A 24718-nucleotide genomic window follows, 5' to 3' on the forward strand; every position below is an offset into this window, starting at 1 on the left:
CACTGCTTTTTTCAAGCCTACCCTCTTGGCTTGACACCTTTGTGTAAACTATGTAGGCACTTTACTAGACAGAGACAGTCTTGCATGAAAATGATCTGTCCATATTACACGGTTTGGTAAAGCTGAATCCAAGTTCTATCCAGTACTTGATGTATTTCAAACCTCTGCTTGACAACAGTTCAGTTGTTCCCAAGGCACAGCTGAAAACAGCATCTCAATTATTATTCACTTACGACATAATATAATCCGAAATTGATATCTTTCATCATGGAGATGCGAGCTATACATCATGGATTCGATGAACCCCAGCGGATAGAACCTATTGAAGATCCTGAAGACTGGTTGCATATGACCCCCGAAGAAATTGCGCAGGAAGAGGCAGAGCAACGATTTCGTGAGAGGCAAGCCGAGATCCAAGAAAAACGTCGTTTGGAAGAATTACGCGTACAAGAGGAACAACGAGCAAAGCTTCAGCCATCTCCGGATACATGGTCTCTGGAACAACTTCGAACAGAGACAACACGCTTGGCCAACATCTTGGAAGCAATGTCTTCATCTGGAGTCCAAGAGGTCAAGACAAATGCACAATCATCTCTTTTAAGTCTGGGTGTATCTTTTGTGTCTTTGAACAGCGTTGCACAGCTAATTCGTGGTGAGTATGATGATCGTGTCATTGCTGAGGAAGATGCAACGAGCCTGGATGTTGTCTTTCAAGGAATTTTAGGAGAATTTGAGAAGACAAAGGAGCTGGCCGGTAATTCATTGCTCTTAGCCATGACCTTCAGTCAACAGGTGCGGCAGTTACAATCCTCGTTTTGAGCACAAAACCGCTGACCGTGATAAATGTTCAGGCAGTCCAATTTCATGATGGAGAGCTCATTCCTCTTCAAGTCCAAGCTGAAAGATCTGTCGCACAGCTGGACGTAAATATCAAGCAAAATGAAGTTACAATCGGCGTTCTTGAAGTTCAAGCTACTCAGCAATTGGCAGACGTCCAAGCCAGCGAAGCAGCTGCGGCTTCTGCAAGAGCCAAGCTGCGCAAAGCCAAACGTTTAGGCCACTTTATTTCAGTATGTCTATGCAAACAGTAAAGGTTTTAAATACAGACCTTTCTCATTTACTGACGTTCATCTTAGAGTCTACCTGGGTTAAGGGATGCGGTCAATCATGCTCAAGACCTTGTCAATAATACTCGAAACACACTGACGCAATCTACCGAGGCTTTGAACAAGACCAGAGACTCACTTCTGATATCAACCAGATGTAGAGAAGAGTCAATTGCGATTGAAACCCAGGTCAAAGCTTTAGATGGTCCGATGCAGCAGCAACTAAGCCGAGCAACTCTACTTGAGCAAACCCTTGTCACCATTAAGGGCCAGTCAATAAAATGCTATGTACAAGTTCAGTCATGCCTTACTGAACTAAAAGGGGCTAGCTTCTCATTATCAAAAACCCAAATTGCTGGCAATATACTTGCAACACTTTTAGAAGGCACATTTGACGCAGTTGTTGGGGAGCAGGCGAAACTCATTTTTGAAGATCTAAAGACTAACGACGATGCGAAAGGCTCGGTTCGACTTCTTCAAGCTGATCGCGTACTGCTACTAGAAGACGCTTTTCGTACTATAATGAGTTTATGATCATTGGAATAGCATTCCTAATTAGTGCGGAGAAAAGGGAATTAATCACTACTGGTAGGAAGCTTAGCATCGATCTTCTTGTTATAACGCAAGTATATTTAGCTTTTAACAGACACAACTATAAAGTTATATATTCTTATTCTTAATATCTAGAGTCTAGTAAGCGAAAGCAAGAAAACTAAGCGAGCTAGATTATAAGGTTAGAGTTAGGTACAGTAGGCGAATGGACTTAAACTTTGCGGGAGGTGCGTCTTTACAACGTGCGTGGTTCTCGACAAATTCGTATCACTAGTATCTCATGAGGGCCACATTATTAAACAATAATGGACCTTACCTCGTTGCAAGGAAGCTACTAAGTCGAGTTTGAAATGCTTGAAACTTTACTACGAGTCCCTACGCAAGAACCTGTTCACTGATCCATATCTGCGGCCCGATTTTGTAGAGAATAAGGGTACTGGGAATTTCGAGAGGAGTGAAACAGGCCGAGAAGAGCTTTGGCCGAGATTGGATTGGAACTTTGTGATTGCTACATGACGCAGGAAAGGTCTTAGGGCGTTCGCGCTAATTGCAAAATGATTAGAGTGTATTCGGGGCGTATCAAGCTTGGGATCAACGTACATATCTCCTCGGTCGGGCTGAAGCAGCGGGAAAACGCTCTCAGAATCGAAAGAAATTTCGCAGGTGGTAACCTCTCTATCAGAAAGGTCATCCAACTTCGGCTGTGACAAAATGCACACCGCCAACACCAATGATTTACATAGAGAGAATTGGTACCCTCTGCCTTCTAAATGTCTTGATAAGTTGGTGGTGCTGTCTCCTCTAACTTCATCGTCACGTCGGCTGTTTTAGTTGCATCGATAACTGTGTCATGGCTGGCTTGGCTGTTCTCATCCATGGACTCATCATCTCTTTCACTCTCATCTGCTTCCTCTTCAGAAATATATCCATTATTGTCATAGTCGTTCACATCCTCCTCCTCATCATTTTCGCTGTCATACATAGTATTTCCGTCCCTACCATTTGCTGCAGAGTCATTCTTTTCGTCGTTATCAGCCTCGCTATCTAGGGGCTCCTGCTCTGTATTGTTATTCAAAACTGCATGGTCCTATATTCCCCTGAGCTGACTTAGCTGTTTTTGGGTGAATCATATGCCAGTGTAACTGTGGCGTATCTCCACGGGCATACAGTATGCACGGAGAGTAGAGCAAAAAACCATTGGAACAACCGATAGTACTTGCGCTTCCTCTGGTCCTTGGTCGGGCAATGGGGGGAACTGGAGCCAGAGAAGGTCCCCTCCCAACGGGACCCGGTACTCACGCCATTCAGGGACTCGGCACAGTCCGTGTCAGCCTGGGACCATTCCCCCACGACGTCGTCAAAGATGGTGTACTCGTGGACGTCGATGGCCAGCGAGTCGCCGTAGCCCGTGAGTTTGCCCTGCCAGGGCGACAGACCACGCATGGACTCGCTGAAGACCTGGATGGCGCCCACCCCATTATCATGGACGATCTTGTACGCCGCCTGGGTCCAGGAGATGAGCTTACTCTGCGACGGAGTCAGGGTGGGCTCATTCAGGAGGCCGTAGAAGACCACGATGTTCCGGTACCGGTCCTGCGCAAAGAACTGGGACAGCTGATCGTGGATGTCCAGCGTCCGCTGGGCATTGACGCTGCCATCGGGACCGCTCAGCCAGTAGATATGTACACATACTGTGTTTACAGTGTTATATCGGTACGTGAGCGTCGGTATTATAATTGAGGCCTTGGGTGCGCGTTGCCTTCGCCTCGGCCTAACACCTGGGTCACTTGCACCGTAAGATCGCCAGCTCTTAAAGCACAACTATTAAGGATACAGTAATAGAGAGGTTGGGTTATGGAAAAGTGGGGGGATAATAGAGGGGATTTTAATAAGGGATTAAGAGCTTACGGTAATCCTCGGCGGTTGTATATTAGTATATTCATATTCATTGCCTAATTCTCTGATCTTGACCACGGAGACAAAGGCGTGAGGGTATCTTTCAATGACATATGGGGGGACGTTGGCTATTCCATGATGGCCGAGGCGACGGGACTAAGTTATTAAATTCGATATGTCTGCACTATAAGTATGTCACCACATCTCAAAACGATAAGTTATAGTTAACAATAAAGCTATTCGATTATATTTCAAATATTTCAAGTAATAAAGCATTCCCATTCATATACTTTCTATCGTAACAATTGAACCGCCACAGCCGGCAGCCGGCGCCCAAGGAACCGCCCTGACGCCAAAACCATGCTAAATCTTATCTTTCTTTGTACAAGGACCATTACCAGGAAATACATATTCCGTTATTCCCCATTTCACGGGCCTAATCTTTGCGTGCTCCCCACCAGCCCCATCCCTATTCCATTCTCCGCCGCCGACGCACTCGCGTGTGATGATGTGGGGAGAACACCGAATCTGCCATATGTCTTCTGATCCACGGATACATAATGTGGCAGTCTCCCCAGCAGGTTAAGCTTCCCTTCTATCCATCGAAGGATTTTCTCTGGCGGTGCTAGGAATTTCAGATACCCCAGACCCCCTATTTCACAATTAGCTTCTGTAGCGTTTCCGGATAGATTGACTTGAACATACATCCATATCCAAACGCCAGCCCGCACATATGCCCTAAGAAACTAGTGTTCGGGATCAGGACCGAGACGAATATCACCATAACAAGAGGCGTTGTCCACGTTGGGATTTTGTACGACCCCAGGAGAAAATGCGGATTCGCCCTATACGTCTTCATAGCTTCCATAGCCAGGAGCGTAAACACCCATATACTATCCGACGCAACTCTATCAGCAGCCGAAATTTCAAACAATTATACGAAGTCTCATACCTAGCACCCAACACCGTGGTATTCATGCGGAGAATAACCCTCTCAATAAACGTATAAATCAACGCCGGAATCGTGGATAGAGCTGGATTTCAAAGTCAGCATCTTGAAGCCTTAGACTGGGGGTAAAGTGGCACACATACGACCCAGGAAAAGCGCCAATGTTGTAAGCGTCCCATATTCAGCTTCAAACCTCTCCAACAGGGGCGTCAGGGCGAGAATATTCATGAAAGCGTGGAAGAAGCCGACATGCACGAGCGGGAAAGTATTCGTCCGGTACACTGGATGGAAAACATATTTATCAGCAAAAAATGGTTCCGCGCGAACGAACGAATGTGGATTATGGAAAAAGGAGGGAGGACAAACTCGTCTGTAACCCGATCTCCTTAGGGATCAATGCCCCCCATTGCTGCACATTCCACACCGACTGGATACCCAGGAGCCAGAGCAGGATTATCACACCGATGACCGAGCGCGTGAAGAGAGGAAGGCGGAATATGTAGGAGCGCATGCGCGCCGCGGAAAACTGCGGCAGGCTCGGAGCCATCGTGAAGGCAGGGAGGGAGGTGTCCTTCGAAGTGCTCGGTCTGCCGGTTGAAGTTGGAAACGCGCGAGCTTTTTCGCAAAGTTGGTGTCGTCGCACGCACAAGTATTCTGAGGTATGTGTCCCAGTTAGTCTGTTAAACAAGCTGGTGCTGGCATTTTTGTTGGCGGGTGGATGTGCCGGGCGTTCAAGGCATGTTAGAGAAATAGAACAGCAAGGCTTGTTCGTATTTACACGCGGTGTCGCTTACTGCAGGCTAGCGAAAGGCTGACGGTTTTACTAGGGCGAGGCTGCACGGCGCTACACTGGTCAGGCTAGGGTTTTCAGGGTAGGTTGTCAAAGGTACATTTTATTGAGGTATTTTTAAAAGAAAATCCCACCAGCGTGTCCTGCTTAGCAGGAGATTATGCAGAGCACATATGCTTAGAGTCATGATCACGTATATCCATCCCAGTACAGACAGAGGTTACAAGATCGGCGATAAAAGCAGACGCTCACAAATGATCGTAGGCATAACAAAAAAGAAAGATCCAGATTTGCAATGACTAAAGTACAGTTGGATGAAAACCCCCAGAACACCGCCCGTAATATTCGCTTTATGCTTTGTTGGCCTTGGCCATGGTGTTCAATGCGCTTCCATTCTTGAACCATTCGATTTGAGGAGCGTTGTAGGTGTGTGCGAGCTTGACTTCGAAAGCTTCGCCGTTCTTGGGGTGGACAACCATGGTGAATGGCTTGCCAACAGCAAGTTCAGTGCACTTGAGATCAACCTGCAAACAGCTTGTTAGCAAAGATCTCAATGGAAATGTAATATAGGAGGGTTTGCTTACCTTGTCGTCAGGTCTGATCTTGTCATAGTCTTCTGGGTTAATGAAAGTCAAAGGAAGCATGCCCTGCTTCTTCAAGTTGGTCTCGTGAATACGGGCAAAGCTGCGGGTGATGATGGCAAGACCACCAAGATGTCTGGGCTCAAGAGCGGCGTGCTCTCTGGAGCTTCCCTCGCCGTAGTTCCAGTCTCCAATGACAACCCATGGGATGCCCTTCTTCTTGTAGTCTCTAGCGGTGGCGGGGACAGCATCCCATTCACCAGTGGTGAAGTTCTTGACCTTGTTGGCCTCTCCGTTAGCCTCGTTAATGGCACCGATCAACATGTTGTTGGAGATGTTGTCCAAGTGGCCACGGTACTTGAGCCAAGGTCCAGCCATGGAGATGTGGTCAGTGGTGGTCTTGCCCTGCGCCTTGATGAGGATTGGGATGTCGTCGGCGTCCTTTCCATTCCACGGCTTGAACGGCTCGAGAAGCTGCAAGCGGTCGCTGGTCGGCGAGACGGCGACGCTCACGGCAGAGCGATCCGCAGGAGGAGCTTGGTATGTGTTCGCTCCTGGGTCATAGCCCTTGCTGGGCAATCCAGCACCCGTTGGTGGCTGGAGGAGGAACTCCTTGCCATCAGCGCCAGTTAATTTATCGGTGAGAGGGTTGAAGTGCAGGCTGCCTGCAATGGTCATGGCCACGACAAGATCTGGGGAGGTGACAAAGGCGTGGGTGGCAGGGTTGGCATCGTTACGTCCAGTGAAGTTACGGTTGTAGGATGAGATGATGGAGTTGGCCTCGCCCTTCTTCACGTCCTTACGATCCCATTGACCAATGCAGGGACCGCAAGCGTTGGCAAGGACCAATCCGCCGAACTCCTCAAGCGTGGCAAGCTGGCCATCACGCTCAATGGTAGCGCGAACCTGCTCGGAACCGGGGGTGACGGTGAACAGGGACTTGGCCTTGAGGCCGTGGTTCAGAGCATCGCGAGCAATTGAGGCAGCGCGGGACATGTCCTCGTACGATGAGTTTGTGCAAGAGCCGATCAGACCGACCTTGAGCTCCTCGGGCCAGTTGTTTGCCTTTGTGGCGGCGCTGAACTTGGAGATGGGAGTAGCAAGATCCGGAGTGAAGGGACCGTTGATGTGGGGCTCCAATTCGGAAAGGTTGAGCTCGATGAGCTGGTCATACTCGGCGCCCTCGTCCTCTCTGAGGTCCTTGGCGTAGGCTCGAGCAAAGTCGCCGATATCCTTGCGCTTGGTGGCAGCAAGGAAGTCGTGCATGCGGTCATTGAAGGGGAAGAGAGACGTAGTAGCACCAATCTCGGCACCCATGTTACAGATCGTGCCCATACCAGTAGCCGACAGAGTATCAGTTCCTGGGCCATGATATTCCACAATGGCACCAGTTCCACCCTTCACGGTAAGAATGCCAGCAACCTTGAGAATAATATCTAACACAGGCCATTAGCATCAATCTCCCAAAACTCAACAGGAAAAAAAATCTTGGCACATACCCTTTGGCGCGGTCCAGCCGGACAATTGACCGGTAAGCTTGACACCGATCACCTTTGGTGCCTTCAACTCCCAGGGAAGGTTTGCCATGACATCCACGGCATCCGCTCCACCGACACCGATCGCACACATGCCCAGACCGCCGGCGTTGGGAGTGTGAGAGTCGGTACCGATCAGCAGCCCACCGGGGAATGCGTAGTTCTCGAGGAGGATCTGATGGATAATGCCGGATCCTGGCTTCCAGAAACCAATGTCGTATTTCGCACACGACGTCGCGAGGAAGTCATAGACCTCCTTGTTGATCTCCTCTGCTCTGGCCAGATCCTTGGCGCCGCCGACCTGGGCCTCAATCAAATGATCGCAGTGTACGGTGGTGGGGTTGGCGACGGAGGGCATGCCGGCGGACATGAACTGGAGGAGGGCCATCTGGGCGGTGGCATCCTGACAGGCCACTCGGTCCGGACGGAGCTTGAGGTACGAGACACCACGCTCGATCTCCTGGCCGTGCGGGTCGTCGAGATGGGAGTAGAGGATCTTCTCGGCGAAGGTGAGCGGGCGGTTGAGTCGCTGGCGCACAATGGCCAGGTTCTCGGACATCTTCTTGTAGTTGATGAAGTTATTGGCCTCGTGGATGTTCTGGTGGACCTTCCTGTCGAGCGGGTTATCGCTCACAGTGGCCATCCGGCGGACGCCCAGCTGCGCGACTGCTCGCCGCTGGACAGCGGGGAGGAATTGTCGTGTGGCCAACATGATGGAGGATTGAGGAATTGGCAGCTGTGGGAGGGGAGAGGAGGGGGAGAGGAGAGGAGAGGAGAGGGAGGAGGGAGACTTGAAGGGGAAGAAAAGAAGCAAAAAGCAGGATGACGGAAGGGGTTTCTGTCCTTGGAGATGGTGGTGGTGGAGTAATGTACCGAGCTTTGCCTTGGGGCTAGCGGTGACGTGGGTGGGCAAACTGGCGGGCGGGCCAATCACAGGCAACCTGATTCCAATGGCCAGCCGACGGGGGAGCAACCAAAAGTGCGAGACCGGAATTTGGGGGGGTTTGGGCTTGTTTGGCAGCGTGAAAGGGCGAGGAAGGGAGAGGGCCAAGCCGGCAAGCCGCGGAAAAGGTTTTTTGCTTGGAGGGTTGTATATAATTAAGTTGCAAGATGCGGTGCAGCTGCAGCTGCAGCACCACTGGACAGAGTTCTGGCGATATGTTGGAGGAGGCCGTGTGTAGAGTTGGGTTGGGTTGGGTTGGGTTACGTTACTACTTACTACCTTCTGCACGCGCGCAAGAGCTCCTAGCTATACGACGAAGCTATACACACCTAGGTACCTATATGTCTGTGGACTTTGGACTCTAGACTCAAGACTCAAGACTCAAGACTCTATAAAGTAACAAGACATACTAACATTATATTTGCTATTAATTACTACTTTCACAGGGCTACTACTACTCTTGTAAACATGATACATAGTGTACTTCGTACTGTGCTTTTCCCCAATCCTTCCGGTCTTCAGCGGCACCAGCAATCAATCAATCAAGCAAGCAGCCTCGCTGCCTCGGCGGCTTCTCGTCTCTCTCTCTCTCTCTGTTTACTTTTCTCCGTCTCTGGCTCGTGTTTCCCCCGGGCCAGCGCACCTTTTGCCGGAGCCGGAGCCGGAAACCACCCAGGACCCTGCAAGGATAAACTTCCTTTCTCGGCCGCACTCTGCGAAATTTTTCTTGGGCCGCGCACATCGGAAATTCACGAGTTCGAGAGTTTGGGAGTCTAGACTACAGTAGGAATTCAACCAGTGTCAATATTGACATCCATTCTCTATATTGTACCAAGTAGATACTAGACATCTACTAAATAACTCCCACCACACTTCGAACACACTTTGCCTCGCCTTGCACAATCATCATGGGCCTTCCGCAAAAGACAACCCGCACGAAGACGCGCAGACGGACAAGGTATGACGATAGCCCATGGGCTCCTCCCCTTCCCTCTACCCGAGGCAGCAATTACCTTTTTACTTCCTATCCCATCCGATTCCATCCCCAGTGGCTAATAGCCGCGATGCAGAGACGTCGATCAGGTCTCAGCAGACCTCCGCTCTCCCAGGCACCTCGAACTGCACAAGGCCACCAAGGCCGTCGAGGACCTGCCTGGCCTCGGCCAGTATTACTGCGTCGAATGCGCAAAATGGTTTGAGAGCGACCACAGTCTGGTCACCCACCGGAAGGGCAGCACGCACAAGAGAAGGTAACAAGCCAAAATCACAAATTCGTGCCTCGAGGCATCCTGATTTCGGAGGCTGATTATTATGATTGCGGTAGGTTAAAGTTGCTGAAAGAAGGCGCCTACACACAGAAGGAGGCTGAGGCCGCTGTTGGTCTCCGAACAGACAATGGGCCCAGACAGGCAGCGAAGGACAACACGCAAGATGTCGAGGTAGAGATGGAGGACTCGGGCTTGCTGGAGGACCATGTGGCAACCTGAGCTCCTCTCTGGCGGAACATATCATATCACATCACCAAAAGCCCGTCATACAACGCGGCAGCAGCAGTACTGCCAGCCTAGTTATGCTTTCCGGGCATGATCTGTGTTGGGTATCTGCACTATCTCAGGCCACGAGTTTTTGCTGCTCTGGCCAGTCCACTTGCCCGGGTCCCTCGAACTCCGCCGCGTGCCGTACCGCCTCTTGCGGCAGGAATCCCAGTACCCCGTCCCGAACCTGCTGTTCGCGATGCCGGAGCGGGCGTGGAGAATTTCGGCGTGGCCTTCGACGATGTGGGGGGGTTGTCAACGAAGGATGTATCGGTAGTCCTGAGTAAAAGCAATTAGCATAATAAAATGCAATTGGCCGGAAAATCAACGTACATGAATGTAGTTTCTCCATCAATATCACCATGATATCTTTCTGAATTTGTCGACCTGCCTATTAAACGGTCAGCGGTGCCAACAATTGCTATTTGTTTACTTCTTTCCACTTACCTAAATTATCCTCCTGCTCTCTCGCTCTACGAAAAGACTCGGAAATCGGCGCCTTGTAACACACATCAGCCTACGCAACCTCTAACCTCCCAAAACCAAAAAAATACCTCTGGAAAATCCACACAAAACGCATTCATATTCAGCCCATATAGGAAACTCGCGAAATTCTCGCTGAACCTAGACAGACTCTCATGCATCAACTGCAGATGCATAAAATTGGCCTCCAGATCTGCCATTGAGTCCGATAGCTCTGCAAAAGCAGGCTCGAATGCTTCTATAGGCGCAGCTGAGAGCCCGCCTATGCTCGCCTTTTTGCCAGATTCGCGCAGCGATGACCGTGACGGGGGGCGCAAGGGCGTTGTTGGCCGGGAGAGGGGTCGGCGGGTGGTAGAGTTCGAGCGCTTCGTAGTTGGGGGTGTAGTTGAGGAAGACATGGTTTTGGCGGGAATCGCTGTACTGGTGCTGCTTCAAAAAAGAAATTGGTTGATTTGAAGGCGCTCGTTATCTGAGGAGCAGTTGTAAATCCACGTAAACACTGACGTGGGACATCAGCGTTACGCGACAACGCGGATCTTGAATTCATGGGCCGCGCTTCGGTCGGACGCCCCGCGATTCCTTCACGTGGAGACTCCACAAGAATCCAAGGAAACCCAAAACCCCGAGCTTTTATGCAGACGAAGGCACGCGGGCACAAATGGGGGTTAAAGACATTATAGATATCGAGGGGAATAGAGAGACAATCACAGCGCAAGTTGGCCATATCTTTCCTCTCTCCGCAAAGACTTTCTGCCGAGAGTCATTCCTTACATATTCGTAGCGGAAGGGAGAATTAATACGTCTTCAATCTCCCATCTCTAAACGCCAAGCCTGCAAACCAGGATATTCGTATTTCGAAATCTGACAACAGCACTCGACGACTGCTAAGCCTCCCTCTCGACGACCGCTCTGGTCCGTGAACGACGTCCATGACAAGTGGAAGAACTATATATTGTGTCCAGTCGGGTCTTTCTGCCCTCCATAGCCAGTCTTCGTCCGTTAAGCTGTTGCGCTCTCGCGGAACTACCAGCCGAAAGTACCTACAGAACTGGAATTGGACGTCCTCCGCAACAGTCCCGGAACCTCCGCTCAAGTCGTATCCTACTATTTTGCAAAGACGCCTATTCAGATCGCCGCCTGCTTTACAGCAGCGCTCAATTTGCCGTATTTCGCGATCGAAAGCTCCCAGCCGGGGTTATCCGCAACCGCAAGAGAAAACTCCTTGTGCCGTTTCCACGAAGACTAGTAAACCGGATTTAGGATTTTATAGAAGTCTTCCCCGTCCTTTCCAAAGCAGCTTTGACCCGTGGGCTGCCGCCGCCGCCGCCTCTCTCCTCGCAATACTCTACGCCTTCATCACTGGTGACGTTGAGCGTTCTACCCCGCAATCCGCAAACCCACCGGCTTCACAAGCAAACGCAGACGCCCTAGACGTTGTAGAGAACGAGACCGAGATCAATATGACACAAGGAGCACTTCCCGGTAGGGTAGGGCATTTGACGGCGGAAGAGGAAGAAAAGTTAAAAGAATTCTGGGTTGCAACCCTCCAAGTCTTCGGTGTCCTAGATGCAAAGACAACAGACGAGGATGCGTCGGCCGACGGTGCGAACGGTACTAAAAAGACAGACGCAGCAGGATCCAAGAAATCAAAGAAGAAGAGAATGGGCCTATTCCGCAGAAGCAAGGATAGCGATGCGGATTCCACAACGTCTACTGAATCAGGTGCACGCACGCCCACGGTGGTTTCGGAATCCGACGACAAATATGGGCAAACGAAGGAATTCCACGAAGCCCTGGCAAACCAATCCCCCGAATCCCTCCGGGCGACGTTTTGGAGCATGGTGAAGCACGACCACCCGGACGCGCTCCTGCTACGTTTCCTGCGCGCGCGGAAATGGGATGTCGAGAAGGCGTTGATTATGATGATATCTACGATGAGATGGAGAGCTAAGGATATCCATGTTGATGATGATATCATGAAGAATGGCGAATTGGCATCCCTGGAAGCTTCGAGCGACGAGGATCCTGCGAAGAAACGGCTGGGTGAGGATTTCTTGGCTCAGCTGCGCATGGGGAAGAGTTACTTGCATGGTTTGGATAAGGAGGGCAGACCGATGTGCATCGTCAGGGCGCGTCTTCATAGACAGGGGGAGCAAAGCGAGGAGTCTCTTGAGCGTTATACTGTTTACACAATTGAGACTGCACGGATGATACTAGCGCCTCCTGCAGATACTGCTGTAAGTTTTCCTGAAGCTGTGAGAAGGGGTTAGCTGACAGTTCTAGTGCGTGGTCTTTGATATGACGGGATTCTCTCTGGCAAATATGGTATGTCGCTGGTATTGACCTTTAGTAGGGCTATGGCTGACTTCTTATCTCACAGGACTACGCCCCTGTCAAGTTCATGATAAAATGCTTTGAAGCAAATTATCCTGAAAGTTTAGGCGTGGTACTGGTCCATAAAGCCCCATGGGTTTTCCAGGGTTAGTACAATACAGCTGTCTTCAGTTCACGTATTCCAATCTAACGGCACCCAGGTATTTGGAAAATCATCAAAGGGTGGCTCGACCCAGTCGTAGCCAGCAAAGTCCACTTCACGAACAGCACCGACGAAATGTCAGAATTCATCCCAAGGAGCCATATCATGAAAGAGCTTGGTGGCGATGAAGACTGGACCTACCAATACAAAGAGGCAGTACCAGGAGAGAACGATAAGATGAAAGATACAGAGACAAGGAACAAATTACTCACAGAGCGAGAAGCCACCGTCGACGAATATGAGAAGGTCACGATTGACTGGATCCAGTCAACCGATGCTGATTCTACGGCTATCAAGGAAAAACGACATCAAATTGCGGATTCTCTACGGGTTGGCTACTGGGTTTTAGATCCATATGTACGAGCGAAGTCATACTACGACCGCGTCGGCATGATTGGGCCTAGCGGCGTGGGGCAGTTCTACCCAGCGAAAGACGAGCCTAAAGAGAAGCCGAAGGAGGAGCCAAAAGCTTCTAATGGGGTCGCTGCTACTCCCGTGGAGACATCGGCGGATGACCTAGATTAGATTTCTTGGACAAGTAGACTTTCGTTCTTAGAGCCGGTAGAGGATAGATGGGATGACATTTGGAAGGCTGTACATAAAATCATCGCATCAGAGGCGGGGGCTGGCGTTGGGTATTTTTGCATGGCATTTAACGTGTGTCTGTGTGCACATTGAATAGGGGCGCCAGCCACATCTATTCCATCCCTGCTCATTCATACCCATTGGAGAATCCATCCCCTTTGATTGCTGTACCATCCGCGCTCCATCTACATCCTCGACTTGATATCCGCGAACAACGCCTTCAACGAGTCCATATCCGTCGTCTGCTGTGGCCATCCAACTCCCAGCCCTTCCGTTGCATTTGGTTTTGGAATCTACCCCATATTAGCAATCGCCCATCGCCGTATCCATCTAGAGTAAATAAACATACCATATGGAAATGCACCTATAACAAAAAGTAACCACAAGATTAGCATTCCATCTACCCCCCATCGAAGAGTAGTAGCACATACATGGTCAACCTCCTGATGGGCAATCCGCCCATTATTCTGCAGCACATTGTAATTCTCCGCGCGGGTAGCGGTAACGAGTTTCTTCACGACGGGCTATACATAATGTATGCAGTATTCAGCAATTGCACTTCCTAAACTCGGGATTGAGGTGTTTGTATGCGCGGGGGAGGTACCAGAATCTCAGCCAATGCATCGTCGGGGATATCCGTCAGCTTCTCGCCGTGGTGTTTGGGGATCACGAGCGCGTGTCCTTTGCTCAGGGGGTTAATGTCGAGGAAGGCGAAGACTTTGTCGCTTTCAAAGAGCTTGAAGGAGGGGATGTCGCCTGGGATGCTATTAGTTTACGTACTCCTCTAGTTACGACGATTGGGATTGCGGGGGAAGAGCAGCTTACCCTTGACGATCTTGCAGAAGATACAAGCTGCCATGATTGCGTGATATATTTCGTGCGTGTAAGTGGTATTTTGTCGTAGGAGCGAATGTGGTTGCTGGTGGGTATGGGTATGGAATTGGATGTCGGGGATGGCGGGGTTGGGAGTTGGGGTTATTTACATCCTCGCGTCATTCTCGGGATGTTTGATGGAGGAGCTTCCAGCCTCCATGACCCCGGACGAGGGGGGAGGGGCTACTTGGATGCACACGTGATGGGGTAGTAGAACTGGAGGTATATCACACGGGAACCCTTTGCGAAGGAGGATAAGTTGTCTAGATTTTATTTTGGGGCAATATGCCATTTCTTATGGGAATTAAGTGCTATTGTAATTGATGCACAGGTTGCAGCGAGTGTAGAGATCCAGCTATTAGAAATTTGGATGGGAGTTGGTCGACTGATCATTCATATACAGTGCCAAGGCAAGCAAGAAAAGCTGACAGAAAGAACCAGCAGCCGATACAGCGCAGAAAAATATCCGATCAAACAAAGTAAAATAAGTATGGAAAATATATCATCATAAAAATATACTTCAAATAATGCCATTGGGGCTCACAGGGCCCCCAAAGCGTGGTTGTGGATGAACCTCGGAGGAGGTGGAGCTGGCGCCAGGCGCGGTGGTGGTATATAAGACAAAATAACATTTTTTACCCGTGGAGTGGGACAGGCTATCCAGAATTCATTTCTTGCCTTTTACCAGAGATGACCGTGGCCCTTGCCCATAATACTCCACTCATCAAATCTTTGGAACCAAACCCTCTGATTATTCAGAAAAATTTTACCTTTTGCCGGTTTCCCTGTTGTTTGCTCTTCTTTGTCTTTGTCCCCGAGGCTTCTCTTGGGTGCTATTAAAATTGATTCCCTCGTCTTTTTAATTCTTTTTTGTTCTTTTTTTTTTTGCTCTTTGAGAGAGATGAGCAGCGCTTAAGCGAGATAGTCGGCTATTTGGCTAAGCGAACTCTGCTAGGCTTGGACACAGACGGCAATAGCGTCATTCATGTTGCACGTTGGCGGACAAGTCGTAGCCGCAATTCATTATTGATGCGCTTCTCATTCCGTATCATTCTACCTCTTTGTCCTGTGCTTCGAATACACACAACAAAGCTACAAACCCCCGTTTCCGTCTGCACCGCTTTATGTTGAGTCATTCTTCCTTCCTTCCAACATTCCGAGTTTCACCAATCAAATCCATACCGGGTTGCTTAGGCATCAACCACGAAGGCATAGACCCAGTTGGCTCTGAACTTTAGCCAAGTATAAAGGTCGAAGAAACCCGCATACTGTGAAGTTCCCAAGGAGAAAAGATATCAGAAGAACTTCCATTCTCGCAAGTTTAAAAGACCTTGACCTTAAAACGCGATCCATTAAAAATGGCCGACTACGTCAGCACGCCGCTCTTTGGAGGGGCTCTTATCACTGACCTCCCCTCCAACTTCGCCGACGTCAGGTAAGTACCTATGTCACTCAGCCAGCGGCAACAGCTACTAACACTCGCAGCAAATTCCGACAGGTCCCAGACCACCAAGAGGTATTCCTCGACAAGGACGGCTTCACTAGCATCATCTTCGACATCACGGAGCGAGTTGGCCTCCCAGGCAGCGGGCCCGCGATTGACGGCGCAGCCCTGACTACGCACCTGGAAGACATCGTCGACTCGGAAGTTGACACCGTGCAAGTATGGAATACCAGCAATACCGAATTTTCCAAACTACCGTAAGCAAGCCCATTCCCTTTCCTGTCCACACACTTTATCACGTGCTCAACCGTACCAGTGAAGGAACGCCGGTGTCTACATTAATCGCCACACAAACGCCGCCGCCGGAGCCTGGATCCAAATCCCCTGTGTTCACGGCTATTGTCTTGACGATGGTGAGATTGGAGAAGGAGTCCACTGATATCCTGATCGCCATCAATGTCCCCCATATCAAGGGGGAGTACACGGAGGAAGAAGTTGATATGCAGATGGGCAAGCAGGGGAAGCTGATTGAGAGTGCCGTGGAGCATGCGGCGAAGATTTGGGAGACGTTTAAGATTAAGGATTGGGGGCTTTTTAATGCCCTTTAGGGATGGATGGGAATAGGAATGGGAATGGGAATATCACCTCGAAACAGATCTGAGGGTGATCGGGTTATGGAATGGGCCGATGGGTTACTTACGTGGAATTGGGGCTAGGAGTCCCTTGAGTAGGTCATCCCTGGATTATGGTGGTTTTTAGATAGTAGCTTAGCACAAAAATAGCCATCACATATATAAATATGTTGCTTAAACACCTTGATTTCCCAGTTATACAATTATCACACTACCAGCACTGGTAAGGCAGACAGAAGCTCAAAACACCGTGACTTAATATTCTCTTTACAAACAGTTAAATATAGCCCCTCTACGACAATACAAAAAAGCCATTTATTAATTTCTTTTAAATGAGCGAATAATTTTTAAAAGAGATAAGATATTCTCAGATAAATTAATTACCCGGCTCTGTATTTCGATACCAGTAGTTCATCTGTATTTATTCTCCAGCCTAAAGAAGGTCTTAAAATAATTGCTAAAGACATTCCCTAGACTTATGAAAAGACGAATTAAGAGGGGCAGGGAGGCACAAAAAACAGTATTAATTAATTAGGTCTCGAAGACCAAATGGTTGGCTGACTACCCAGTGGTGATGTATATCATCTATACAAGTACCAACATAAAATCGTACATTTATCCAGATTCACAGACTCTTCAAGTCCAAGAAATCCAACTTCTTCGCGACGACCCCAACTCCACCCCTATCATCCTCAACGCTCACTTCCCTACTTCCGCCCTCACCACCAACGCCAACACCCTCCCCCTTCACCCCCCCAAGCTTCAAAGCCTTAAACTCCCCATACCCCTTCCCCACCAATCCCATAATCTCCTTCTGCGGACTCCCGGGATTCTCCTCCTTAATCCTCGCCATATTCTCCTTAACATACACTTGATACTCGCTAACCTTCCCCCCATTCTTCGGCACCGGCTGCGTCTGCACCAATTTACTCTTACAAACCCCACACTGGTGTCTTTTCGGATCGATGCTTCGCGAATGCCGTTTGAATTCCAATCCGCAGTTCTCGCACTCCCACACATATTTGTAATCAATAGCATAGGAATGCTTCGTCGTGACTCTAATCCCGCGGTTCCCAAAAACATGCGAGCATTTCGAGGCCCAGGCTTTGAATTCCTTGCCGTGCGGGTTGGTTTTCATATTGCTGACCATGTAGTTCGCCAGATGGCAGAACTCGTGAGCCACCACGTTTAGCAGCCTGTCTTCATCGTCGATGACTTTCTCAGCGAGTTCTATAGTTGCGTGGTGCCTGTATGTTGGGGGTGCCGGCTTGCCATCCGGACCGAGCCCGCTGGATTTGATGGTCTCGCGTTTCCAGTTCGCTCGTCCGGCTGTGGATAGTAGTTTCTTGCTCCAGGCTATCTTCACGCCGCCTGTTGATGCGCAGAACCCGGCGATTTTGTTGTCTGTGATCTTCTCGTCGAGCTCTGCGAGGAAGGAGTGGGCGATGGCGTTCTTCTTTTCGGAGAATGCTTTTTTGGCATCACGAGCGGTTTTGGTTTGCTTGACGGGGCTTTTCTTGGCTGGGGAGAATAGCAGTGTGCCTCCGGATGTGTCTTCGTCTTCTCCGGGTTGGGATTTAAGTCTTGTTTTGGCCTCTTTCCGAGGGGAGTACTCGTCATTCCAGTCGTTGACGACATCCTGACTCCAGAAGGTATCCATACTAGGTCGATGAGGGGTGCGTGGTATGCGAGGAGGCTTTTTTGAAGGAGATACCAACCCTTTTGGTTTTATCTCGGGGCTGCTGGGTGGTGTTGTAAATCTGGTTCTGGCCTCGTTGGATATTTTCCTGGGTTTGTCCTGTGGCGGGGAACTGGGAGTATGTTAATATATGCGAAATTCAATTTAGAGAAACAGAGAGGAAAAACTTACAAATGGCGCGTGAAAGGATCCTCAGTATCTGAACTTTGCACTTTTGGCTTTCTCCTGGGTTTTGCAATCTCCTTTGCCGGCTTTGTCGCTTTCTTATGAACGTCGTCTGAGATCTCCTTGATACGCCCCCGTCCGCTTCTCACCTTTTGCCGCTCCTCAGTATCATCAAACTCTCCCATTATAGTCTCCACAGCAGGCTCGGCGAGCTGTACGGGAAGATCCTGGACTGTCAACTTAACCATATGCAAGTTCAACTCATCAACTGGAGCCGCATCCGTCGGTGGCCGCCTCCCTCTAACTAGCTTCCTAGTAGACCTCGGTGCCACCTTTTCAACAATCGACTCTTCCTCTTCCTCTTCCCCCAAGCTGCTATTATCACTAACGATAAAATCAGATATCCCATCCGACTCTCCATCAGTATCCCGCTCATCCTCCTCAAATTTCGGCAACGGCCTAGAAACGGCCCTTTTACTTCTAACCGCAACGCCCCTCGCTTCCGTAGGATTAATCCTCTCCTTCTTCTCCCTTGGCAGGAAACTCGAAGACGCAGCTGAAGTACCAGCAATCGGGCGTAATAACGGATTCTCCGTCTTCTGTTTCAGGACTCTTTTCTTGGGCTTTGCCTTTCTCGCTTCAATCGCACGCTCCTCCTGTGCCATAAATCCACAGATTTCTTCACCGGGTGCTGTCACGCCGCTCTCCTTTGGGCGCTTTTTCTCTCTCGGTCTTGATGTTGACATTGCAGTTTGGGAGCCTCGCAATCTCGCACTCGGCATCTTTAATTTCCCGGATCCAGAATTCTCATCTTCCTCCATTCTCCCCGTTTGAAATCCCTCTCTTTGATTTAATCCCCCTTTCCGTACTTCCTCATCGCGTGACGCGCTGCGTTCCTTTGCGCGCTGTTCCTCCCTAGGTCTTGATGATGTTGACGTAGTCGCAGCACCCCTCGCTATCTTCGGCGCCTTAAGCAGCTCCGCGATCTCGGGAAACTCATCGTCGCTATCTTCAATAACTGCTATTCTTGCCATTATCGCTCGTTTGTCGGGGTTTGGAATTCACGATTGCGTGTGTGTTTGCGCATCGGTGTCGGGTGTTGGTGCTTGGGTTGGTTGGCTGGGCAACGGCGGGGGGATTTATGGGACTTCAACGAACAATATCGCGGATGCGAGAATGCTGCATGGATTGGATTGCAGAGCTTTTACCTAGTTGTTAAGTTCTAGGTTGCGCTCGTTTTTTATGGACGGCATTCACGAGTTGATCCAATATTGTACTCGTAATTCCTCTTGAACCCTATCTTTATTTATTCATCAATTTATTCTATACAATAAAAATGATTTTATATCTATATGAAATTATCACTCATTTGTGGGCACCAGCAGACTTATATATGTTATCTATGCTGTATACATGCCATAACCCTACCCAACGCCAACAAACAAACCCCCAAACGCCTCGAGGATGGTACCTAGGTAATTTACAACAATGTCACGCCCACACCAGCTATCCCCGCAACCAAAACACAGGCTCCCAGTTGCAGCATTCTAAGATCAGACCCAGGCACTCTCAAAGCGCCAGCTGCGCTGTTTTTCGACGATCCAGATCCCGAGCTCGAGTTCGAGTTCGATGATCCACTGGGGGATCCCGTGCCAGTAGGTGCTGTTGTAACAGTGCCAGTTCCCTCAACGCCCGCTTGGTTGATGAGAGGTTTACACGACGAGCTTACAGACGGGGAAACGATTTTTGCTTTCCCATCGAAATTACAGGCCGTGGATGCTTTGCCCTGGCTTTGGTAGTATTGGTCGAAAGCGAAGGATAGTTTTTGAGTGGCAGAGCACATGGAATAGGCGCCGTAGACGCCCGTGGTTGCATTGGCGGTGATGCCTTCGCATGCTTTTTTGGAGAGTCCGCAGACGGTGCTGAACATTTGGGCGGTGGCGTTGCCGCTCATTCCGCTGCTGGGGACGCAGCTGAGTGATGAGACCATGCAGCTGCATACGTCGGCGTTGGCGATGGGTGGGAGAGCGCGGGCTGCTGCCCAGGCTGTGCCGGTTGCTGGGCAGGCTTGGGCGGCTGTGTTGGTTACTTGGTAGGCTGCCATAGCGGTTGATTTTGCGGTCACGGAGGCTAATTGCTTGGATAATGCTGTGAAGTCAGGTAGCTTGGTGGCCTTGCCGCCGGATACTGTAACAAGACCTGATTTTGTTCGTTAGTAAATATGGCTAAGGATTGTTGACGCATAGGGACTTACCAAACTCATTTGCCTCCTGGAAATACATGTAGACAATGCCGCCAGACCAGACTCCCGTCATGTTGGGGCCATAAAGTGCCTGAACCTCAGTAAACGGACGGGGCTTGACCTGGTTGCAGCCGTATTCCGCAAAGAACGCAGGGACAGAGTAGTTTGCGAACTCGAGAGTCCTCTGATCGTATCCCGAGGCAGTGAACGAGGATTCACCGCACCAAGAATAGATATTGTAACCCCAGAAATCGATTGAGTCGGAGCGATTGCCGCAGTTGAAGTAATTGGCTAGGCTGGTACGGATGATGCCATCGTCATTGGTGGCATATCCTACGCCGATGGTCCTGTAGTTCTTCGTTTTGATGTATGCTTTCATATCGCGGACTGCAGCCTTCACGAAAGCGCTAGCATTGGTGTTATTAACGTCGTTTGAAACCTCGTTGCCAGCGAAGAAGCCAAGGGTGTTCGTATACGGAGCCATCTCGTCGATGACCGCTGCATAGCTGGCAAATAGTTCGGTGTTCCACTCAGGAGCATCTCGAATGATTGACTGGACTGGGTTGGAAAGATCCTGGATAACGTAGATTCCACTTTCCTGAAGAAGGTTCATGCATGTCTTATGGTCTTTCGTGGGGTCGATGGCATACACGCGGATGACGTTTGTACCCAATTCCTTCAATAGAGGTACATCTCGAGTACACCCAGCGGCATCGGCCAGGGGATCCGTGAACAAGCCATTAGCCGATGTGGTTCCGTTCCCGTTGATGTCTTGTTGATAGGCGACACCACGAATGAAGAACTCTGTGCCATTTTCATAGAAGAAATGAGATCCCTATATGGTTTCATGCTGTTAGATTTTGATGCCAAGAATAGTGGCCGAGGGTATGAACGGGAGGGGATGTACCTTGATGATGATGGGAGGAAGATCCGCCGCCGCCACTGGCGTTGTGAAGAGAAGGCCGCTGAGCGCAGCTGCAGCGATTGAGACAATACCGGATGTCTTCATAGTTGTAAAGTTGATGTGCAAATGCACTGATTATCGAATATTGATTACAATATAGGCACACAATGCTAAAAGTTCATGCGGCTAGAAGAAACAAAGGCTTTTCCCAGAAGAGCAGATGCAAACGACAGTGTCAGATACGCAAGTATCTATGCCAAGTCGTCCTTGGTAAAACACAGCAAGGGAAGAAAAAATAGACTGCGGATGGTGTAGTAGAAGTGTCCACCAACGAGCATTGACAAAGAACGTAATGCGGAAAAGGTCTCGTCCTTCGAGGAGAGTGATGCGGAAGCAAAGGAATAAAATGAACACAATAGGGAGATGCTGAAAGGAAGCCACGCCTCAAACAACGCATAGCCCTTACCTGGAACGTGGCTTAGAGATGGATGTTTCGACATCCAAGAATTCCGGAGATTGTCTTGGGAAACGCCGTTTGGAAAGCGCATGTACAGAATTGAAGGCTCTGCGCTCGACGACTTGAGGTGATTCCTCGACGTCGGAGGTTTCTCATTCCCTGGCCTGGTATGGGCCGGCGACATCCGGCAAGGTTAGCCGTAGGGGGTTTGGGTCCCATTTGGTCGTACTTGTAAAGAGAATTAGAGAAACTTCTATTCATGGTTCTAGTTTCGACCGCTCCCAGCACCGTCAACGACTTCCTGAGAGTGTTGATATACTCTATATTCTTTATTTAACTATGAGATGAACGATAGTGGAAGATATACTGATAGATAAATTTGGGACATGCGGCTTGGCTGACTTGACATTGGCCCGCAAGGTCGGTCCTGGTTTTGCTGTCGATGTATCAGATGTGTATCAGATGGAGGTCGTGCGGCCATGCGCTTGCTTTAGCCTCTTCAGGAGGACAAAACCTGGACACGGGTCAAAACAACTCGAGATGTTCAGAGGAATAATCCCCGTGACTTGGGATGAAAGTAGTAAGAACTGAAGACGATCATTCTCAGCATTATGCTTTGGGCGTTGGGAGTTGAGCATGTGATCGTAGAGCGCAGCAGTGGCAGTAGCAAGGCATAGCATAGCTTATGAAAAGACCGCGTTTGTAACTTGAGAAGTGAGAGAGATCGCATCGAGCCCCCTTTTTCTACCTCCATCCGCTCTGTTGGGTGGTAGCTGTCGAGTCACGAGCATGGCATTATGTGCTGCCCCTTTTTTCTCGCTCCTGGCTCCTGAGCCTCGACTTTCGCCCGGCTACCCGGACATCTCGGATGGCATTATTAATGGGGAGAAATATTAATGCCGGACGATTGATTGGCAAAGCTGCGCATCGTGCGTGCGGAAAAGCCGATGTCCAGAATGCCCCTGTTTCTGCGTCTTCGTCAATCACGACGGAAGCTGGAAAAGATGAGCAACTTTGCCACTGCCCAGGTCCAGTGCCACGATCTAACGGCTCAATCTATTTTGGGCGGACGTATCCTTGTTCCTGGATCTGCTTTAGTTGTTGATTAGCTGTTGATTAGCTGGTTCTTCCGTGGACTGCCCCTGGATCGCACATCATCTAGGACCAAGTACTCCAGTACCTCGTACGAAGGATACTAGACACGCAGCTACCAACGCCTTGTTGGGAGGCAAAGCTGTTCAACAAAGACCTCTGCGTGGCGAAGGTGGGTGGATATTGGTTTATTGTCGATAGCTTCCAGCGTCCAACCATGGCGGAAAAAACCATGACATGCACGCTGACCTGGTCCTCTCGTACCAGGTTTGCACCACAGCTACTCCGTACTCGACGAGAGTCAAGCGGCGCCGGATGACGTCCGTAGGGTGCGCGAGGGGGGGGGATCCGATTGCCAGACGCCATTCGATGTAGGACAGTTGGCAGCACAGGGGGGGGACTTGATCGTGATGCGATAAGTTCGAGTGCTACAGGACTGTACTTCGCGGGGGGACGTATCAGTGCAGTGGATTTCGACAGTGCGGTGTGCTCTCAGTTCGTTGTTTTTCTCTCTGTGTCTCTCCTCCATGCTTGGGACCCGTCCTTCGAGAGGATCTTGGCCGTTTGGAGCTTGGTGTTGACTTGGAAGAGTTTTGCCCGTACTATGGGGCATTTACTGAGGCGATACCTTCCCATATACCACCTATCTATACCTCACAGATATATATATACATATATGTACACATATACGTACAGGTATATATATGTGTATATTATAAAGAGAAGTTTCCCTGGAATTGATAAGCATTGATATGGCAGCCCACAATTGATTTCTCATGTATGTCATCCCGGAGATGATCTGGATGAATTGCCCAAATTGTTGGAAGTTGGACGGCGGCGCGGTGATCGGTGGCTGGTGGGGCAGCGCAGGCGGTGCGTGTCTGGCCTTGGATGCCCCTGGAAGTTCTGCGGTGGTTGGTGCTAAAAATGGTGCTACTCGGTGCTGCGTGGTGTACCCAAGACAGATCGCTGTGGCAGTGGAGAACGAGCATCAAGTACCAGCATTGCTGCATACAACCAACACTGCAAATCTGCAAGGTGCATGATTACGTAGACAATGGGCATACAAGTCACCGGCTCCCTGTCGCAACCCAGCCCCGCCCCGTAGCTCGCATCGTCTCTCCACTCGGCGGACCTTTCATCAGTTTCATTCCAGGGCATGCAGGGCACGCAGGGGCATAACAAGCGGGTGCCGAATCGGCGTGAAGCATTCCAGTGACCCGGGGGCCACCGCCGATCCACAGGAGGTGCTAAGCTCAGCAGCACAGGGCCGCAGTAGTGAGTACTGTACGAGAGAGAACCCACTGACTGCTGTACTGCATCCAAAGCTACCACGTACCAAGTACGCCCTCTATCTAGCCTGCCCCCCTCTCCATTCACCATCCACACTGCCACACTCCGCCATCTCGCCCTCCGCCTCGCCCTATTCTCCGTATTCTCCCAATTCCTCATCTCTCCCTCGCTCTCTTCCTCTCTCTTCCTCCCTTCCTCCTCCACCTCGCATCTCCCTCTGGAACTCCTCCAGCATCTGGACAATCTCGCCCTGTCCTGTTTGCGGTCTCTGGTTCCTTTTGTGTGTTTTCCGCCGATTCAAACCCACACTCGTTCGAGGGCTTCGGCCAAGCAAAAGCGACCTTTTTAATTTCTAGATCGTGGTTCGATAGGGATAAGGGGTGCGTACTGTAGTGCGTCGTGGTATCCAAGCAAACACCACACGGC

At 50.0% G+C, this 24718-nt stretch overlaps 10 protein-coding genes across 10 annotated transcripts; 4 read left to right on the forward strand and 6 right to left on the reverse strand.

Annotated features, from left to right (window-relative positions):
- Positions 1-267: 267 nt before the first annotated feature.
- BP5553_10320 (uncharacterized protein) lies at positions 268-1640 on the forward strand (the record flags this gene model as incomplete). The annotated part of the gene is made up of 3 exons (XM_032018943.1): positions 268-792; positions 852-1070; positions 1137-1640. 3 exons carry the CDS (start codon positions 268-270, stop codon positions 1638-1640), a joined length of 1248 nt encoding a protein of 415 aa, XP_031864967.1.
- A 784-nt stretch (positions 1641-2424) lies between these two features.
- Positions 2425-4731, reverse strand: BP5553_10321 (uncharacterized protein; the record flags this gene model as incomplete). The annotated part of the gene is made up of 7 exons (XM_032018944.1): positions 2425-2745; positions 2826-3479; positions 3567-3710; positions 4013-4206; positions 4260-4447; positions 4507-4588; positions 4647-4731. The coding sequence occupies 7 exons, from the start codon at positions 4729-4731 to the stop codon at positions 2425-2427; spliced, it is 1668 nt and encodes a 555-aa protein (XP_031864968.1).
- A 912-nt stretch (positions 4732-5643) lies between these two features.
- BP5553_10322 (Aconitate hydratase, mitochondrial) lies at positions 5644-8121 on the reverse strand (the record flags this gene model as incomplete). Its single annotated transcript, XM_032018945.1, has 3 exons — positions 5644-5817; positions 5878-7310; positions 7374-8121. The coding sequence occupies 3 exons, from the start codon at positions 8119-8121 to the stop codon at positions 5644-5646; spliced, it is 2355 nt and encodes a 784-aa protein (XP_031864969.1).
- Positions 8122-9260: 1139 nt separating this feature from the next.
- Positions 9261-9839, forward strand: BP5553_10323 (C2H2 and C2HC zinc finger; the record flags this gene model as incomplete). The annotated part of the gene is made up of 3 exons (XM_032018946.1): positions 9261-9310; positions 9423-9602; positions 9677-9839. 3 exons carry the CDS (start codon positions 9261-9263, stop codon positions 9837-9839), a joined length of 393 nt encoding a protein of 130 aa, XP_031864970.1.
- Positions 9840-9958: 119 nt separating this feature from the next.
- BP5553_10324 (uncharacterized protein) lies at positions 9959-10768 on the reverse strand (the record flags this gene model as incomplete). The annotated part of the gene is made up of 4 exons (XM_032018947.1): positions 9959-10166; positions 10221-10278; positions 10335-10386; positions 10442-10768. The coding sequence occupies 4 exons, from the start codon at positions 10766-10768 to the stop codon at positions 9959-9961; spliced, it is 645 nt and encodes a 214-aa protein (XP_031864971.1).
- A 531-nt stretch (positions 10769-11299) lies between these two features.
- BP5553_10325 (CRAL protein) lies at positions 11300-13431 on the forward strand (the record flags this gene model as incomplete). The annotated part of the gene is made up of 4 exons (XM_032018948.1): positions 11300-12607; positions 12654-12695; positions 12751-12850; positions 12905-13431. 4 exons carry the CDS (start codon positions 11300-11302, stop codon positions 13429-13431), a joined length of 1977 nt encoding a protein of 658 aa, XP_031864972.1.
- Positions 13432-13676: 245 nt separating this feature from the next.
- BP5553_10326 (HIT-like protein) lies at positions 13677-14350 on the reverse strand (the record flags this gene model as incomplete). The annotated part of the gene is made up of 5 exons (XM_032018949.1): positions 13677-13784; positions 13841-13855; positions 13923-14015; positions 14096-14247; positions 14317-14350. 5 exons carry the CDS (start codon positions 14348-14350, stop codon positions 13677-13679), a joined length of 402 nt encoding a protein of 133 aa, XP_031864973.1.
- Positions 14351-15722: 1372 nt separating this feature from the next.
- BP5553_10327 (Ran-interacting Mog1 protein) lies at positions 15723-16416 on the forward strand (the record flags this gene model as incomplete). The annotated part of the gene is made up of 3 exons (XM_032018950.1): positions 15723-15799; positions 15850-16065; positions 16125-16416. 3 exons carry the CDS (start codon positions 15723-15725, stop codon positions 16414-16416), a joined length of 585 nt encoding a protein of 194 aa, XP_031864974.1.
- Positions 16417-17065: 649 nt separating this feature from the next.
- BP5553_10328 (uncharacterized protein) lies at positions 17066-19338 on the reverse strand (the record flags this gene model as incomplete). The annotated part of the gene is made up of 2 exons (XM_032018951.1): positions 17066-18251; positions 18311-19338. 2 exons carry the CDS (start codon positions 19336-19338, stop codon positions 17066-17068), a joined length of 2214 nt encoding a protein of 737 aa, XP_031864975.1.
- Positions 19339-19784: 446 nt separating this feature from the next.
- BP5553_10329 (1,3-beta-glucanosyltransferase) lies at positions 19785-21555 on the reverse strand (the record flags this gene model as incomplete). Its single annotated transcript, XM_032018952.1, has 3 exons — positions 19785-20503; positions 20559-21381; positions 21454-21555. The coding sequence occupies 3 exons, from the start codon at positions 21553-21555 to the stop codon at positions 19785-19787; spliced, it is 1644 nt and encodes a 547-aa protein (XP_031864976.1).
- Positions 21556-24718: the final 3163 nt, after the last annotated feature.

The sequence above is a fragment of the Venustampulla echinocandica genome (genome assembly GCF_003357145.1).
Source record: "Venustampulla echinocandica strain BP 5553 chromosome Unknown scaffold_14, whole genome shotgun sequence".
NCBI lineage: Eukaryota > Fungi > Ascomycota > Leotiomycetes > Helotiales > Pleuroascaceae > Venustampulla > Venustampulla echinocandica.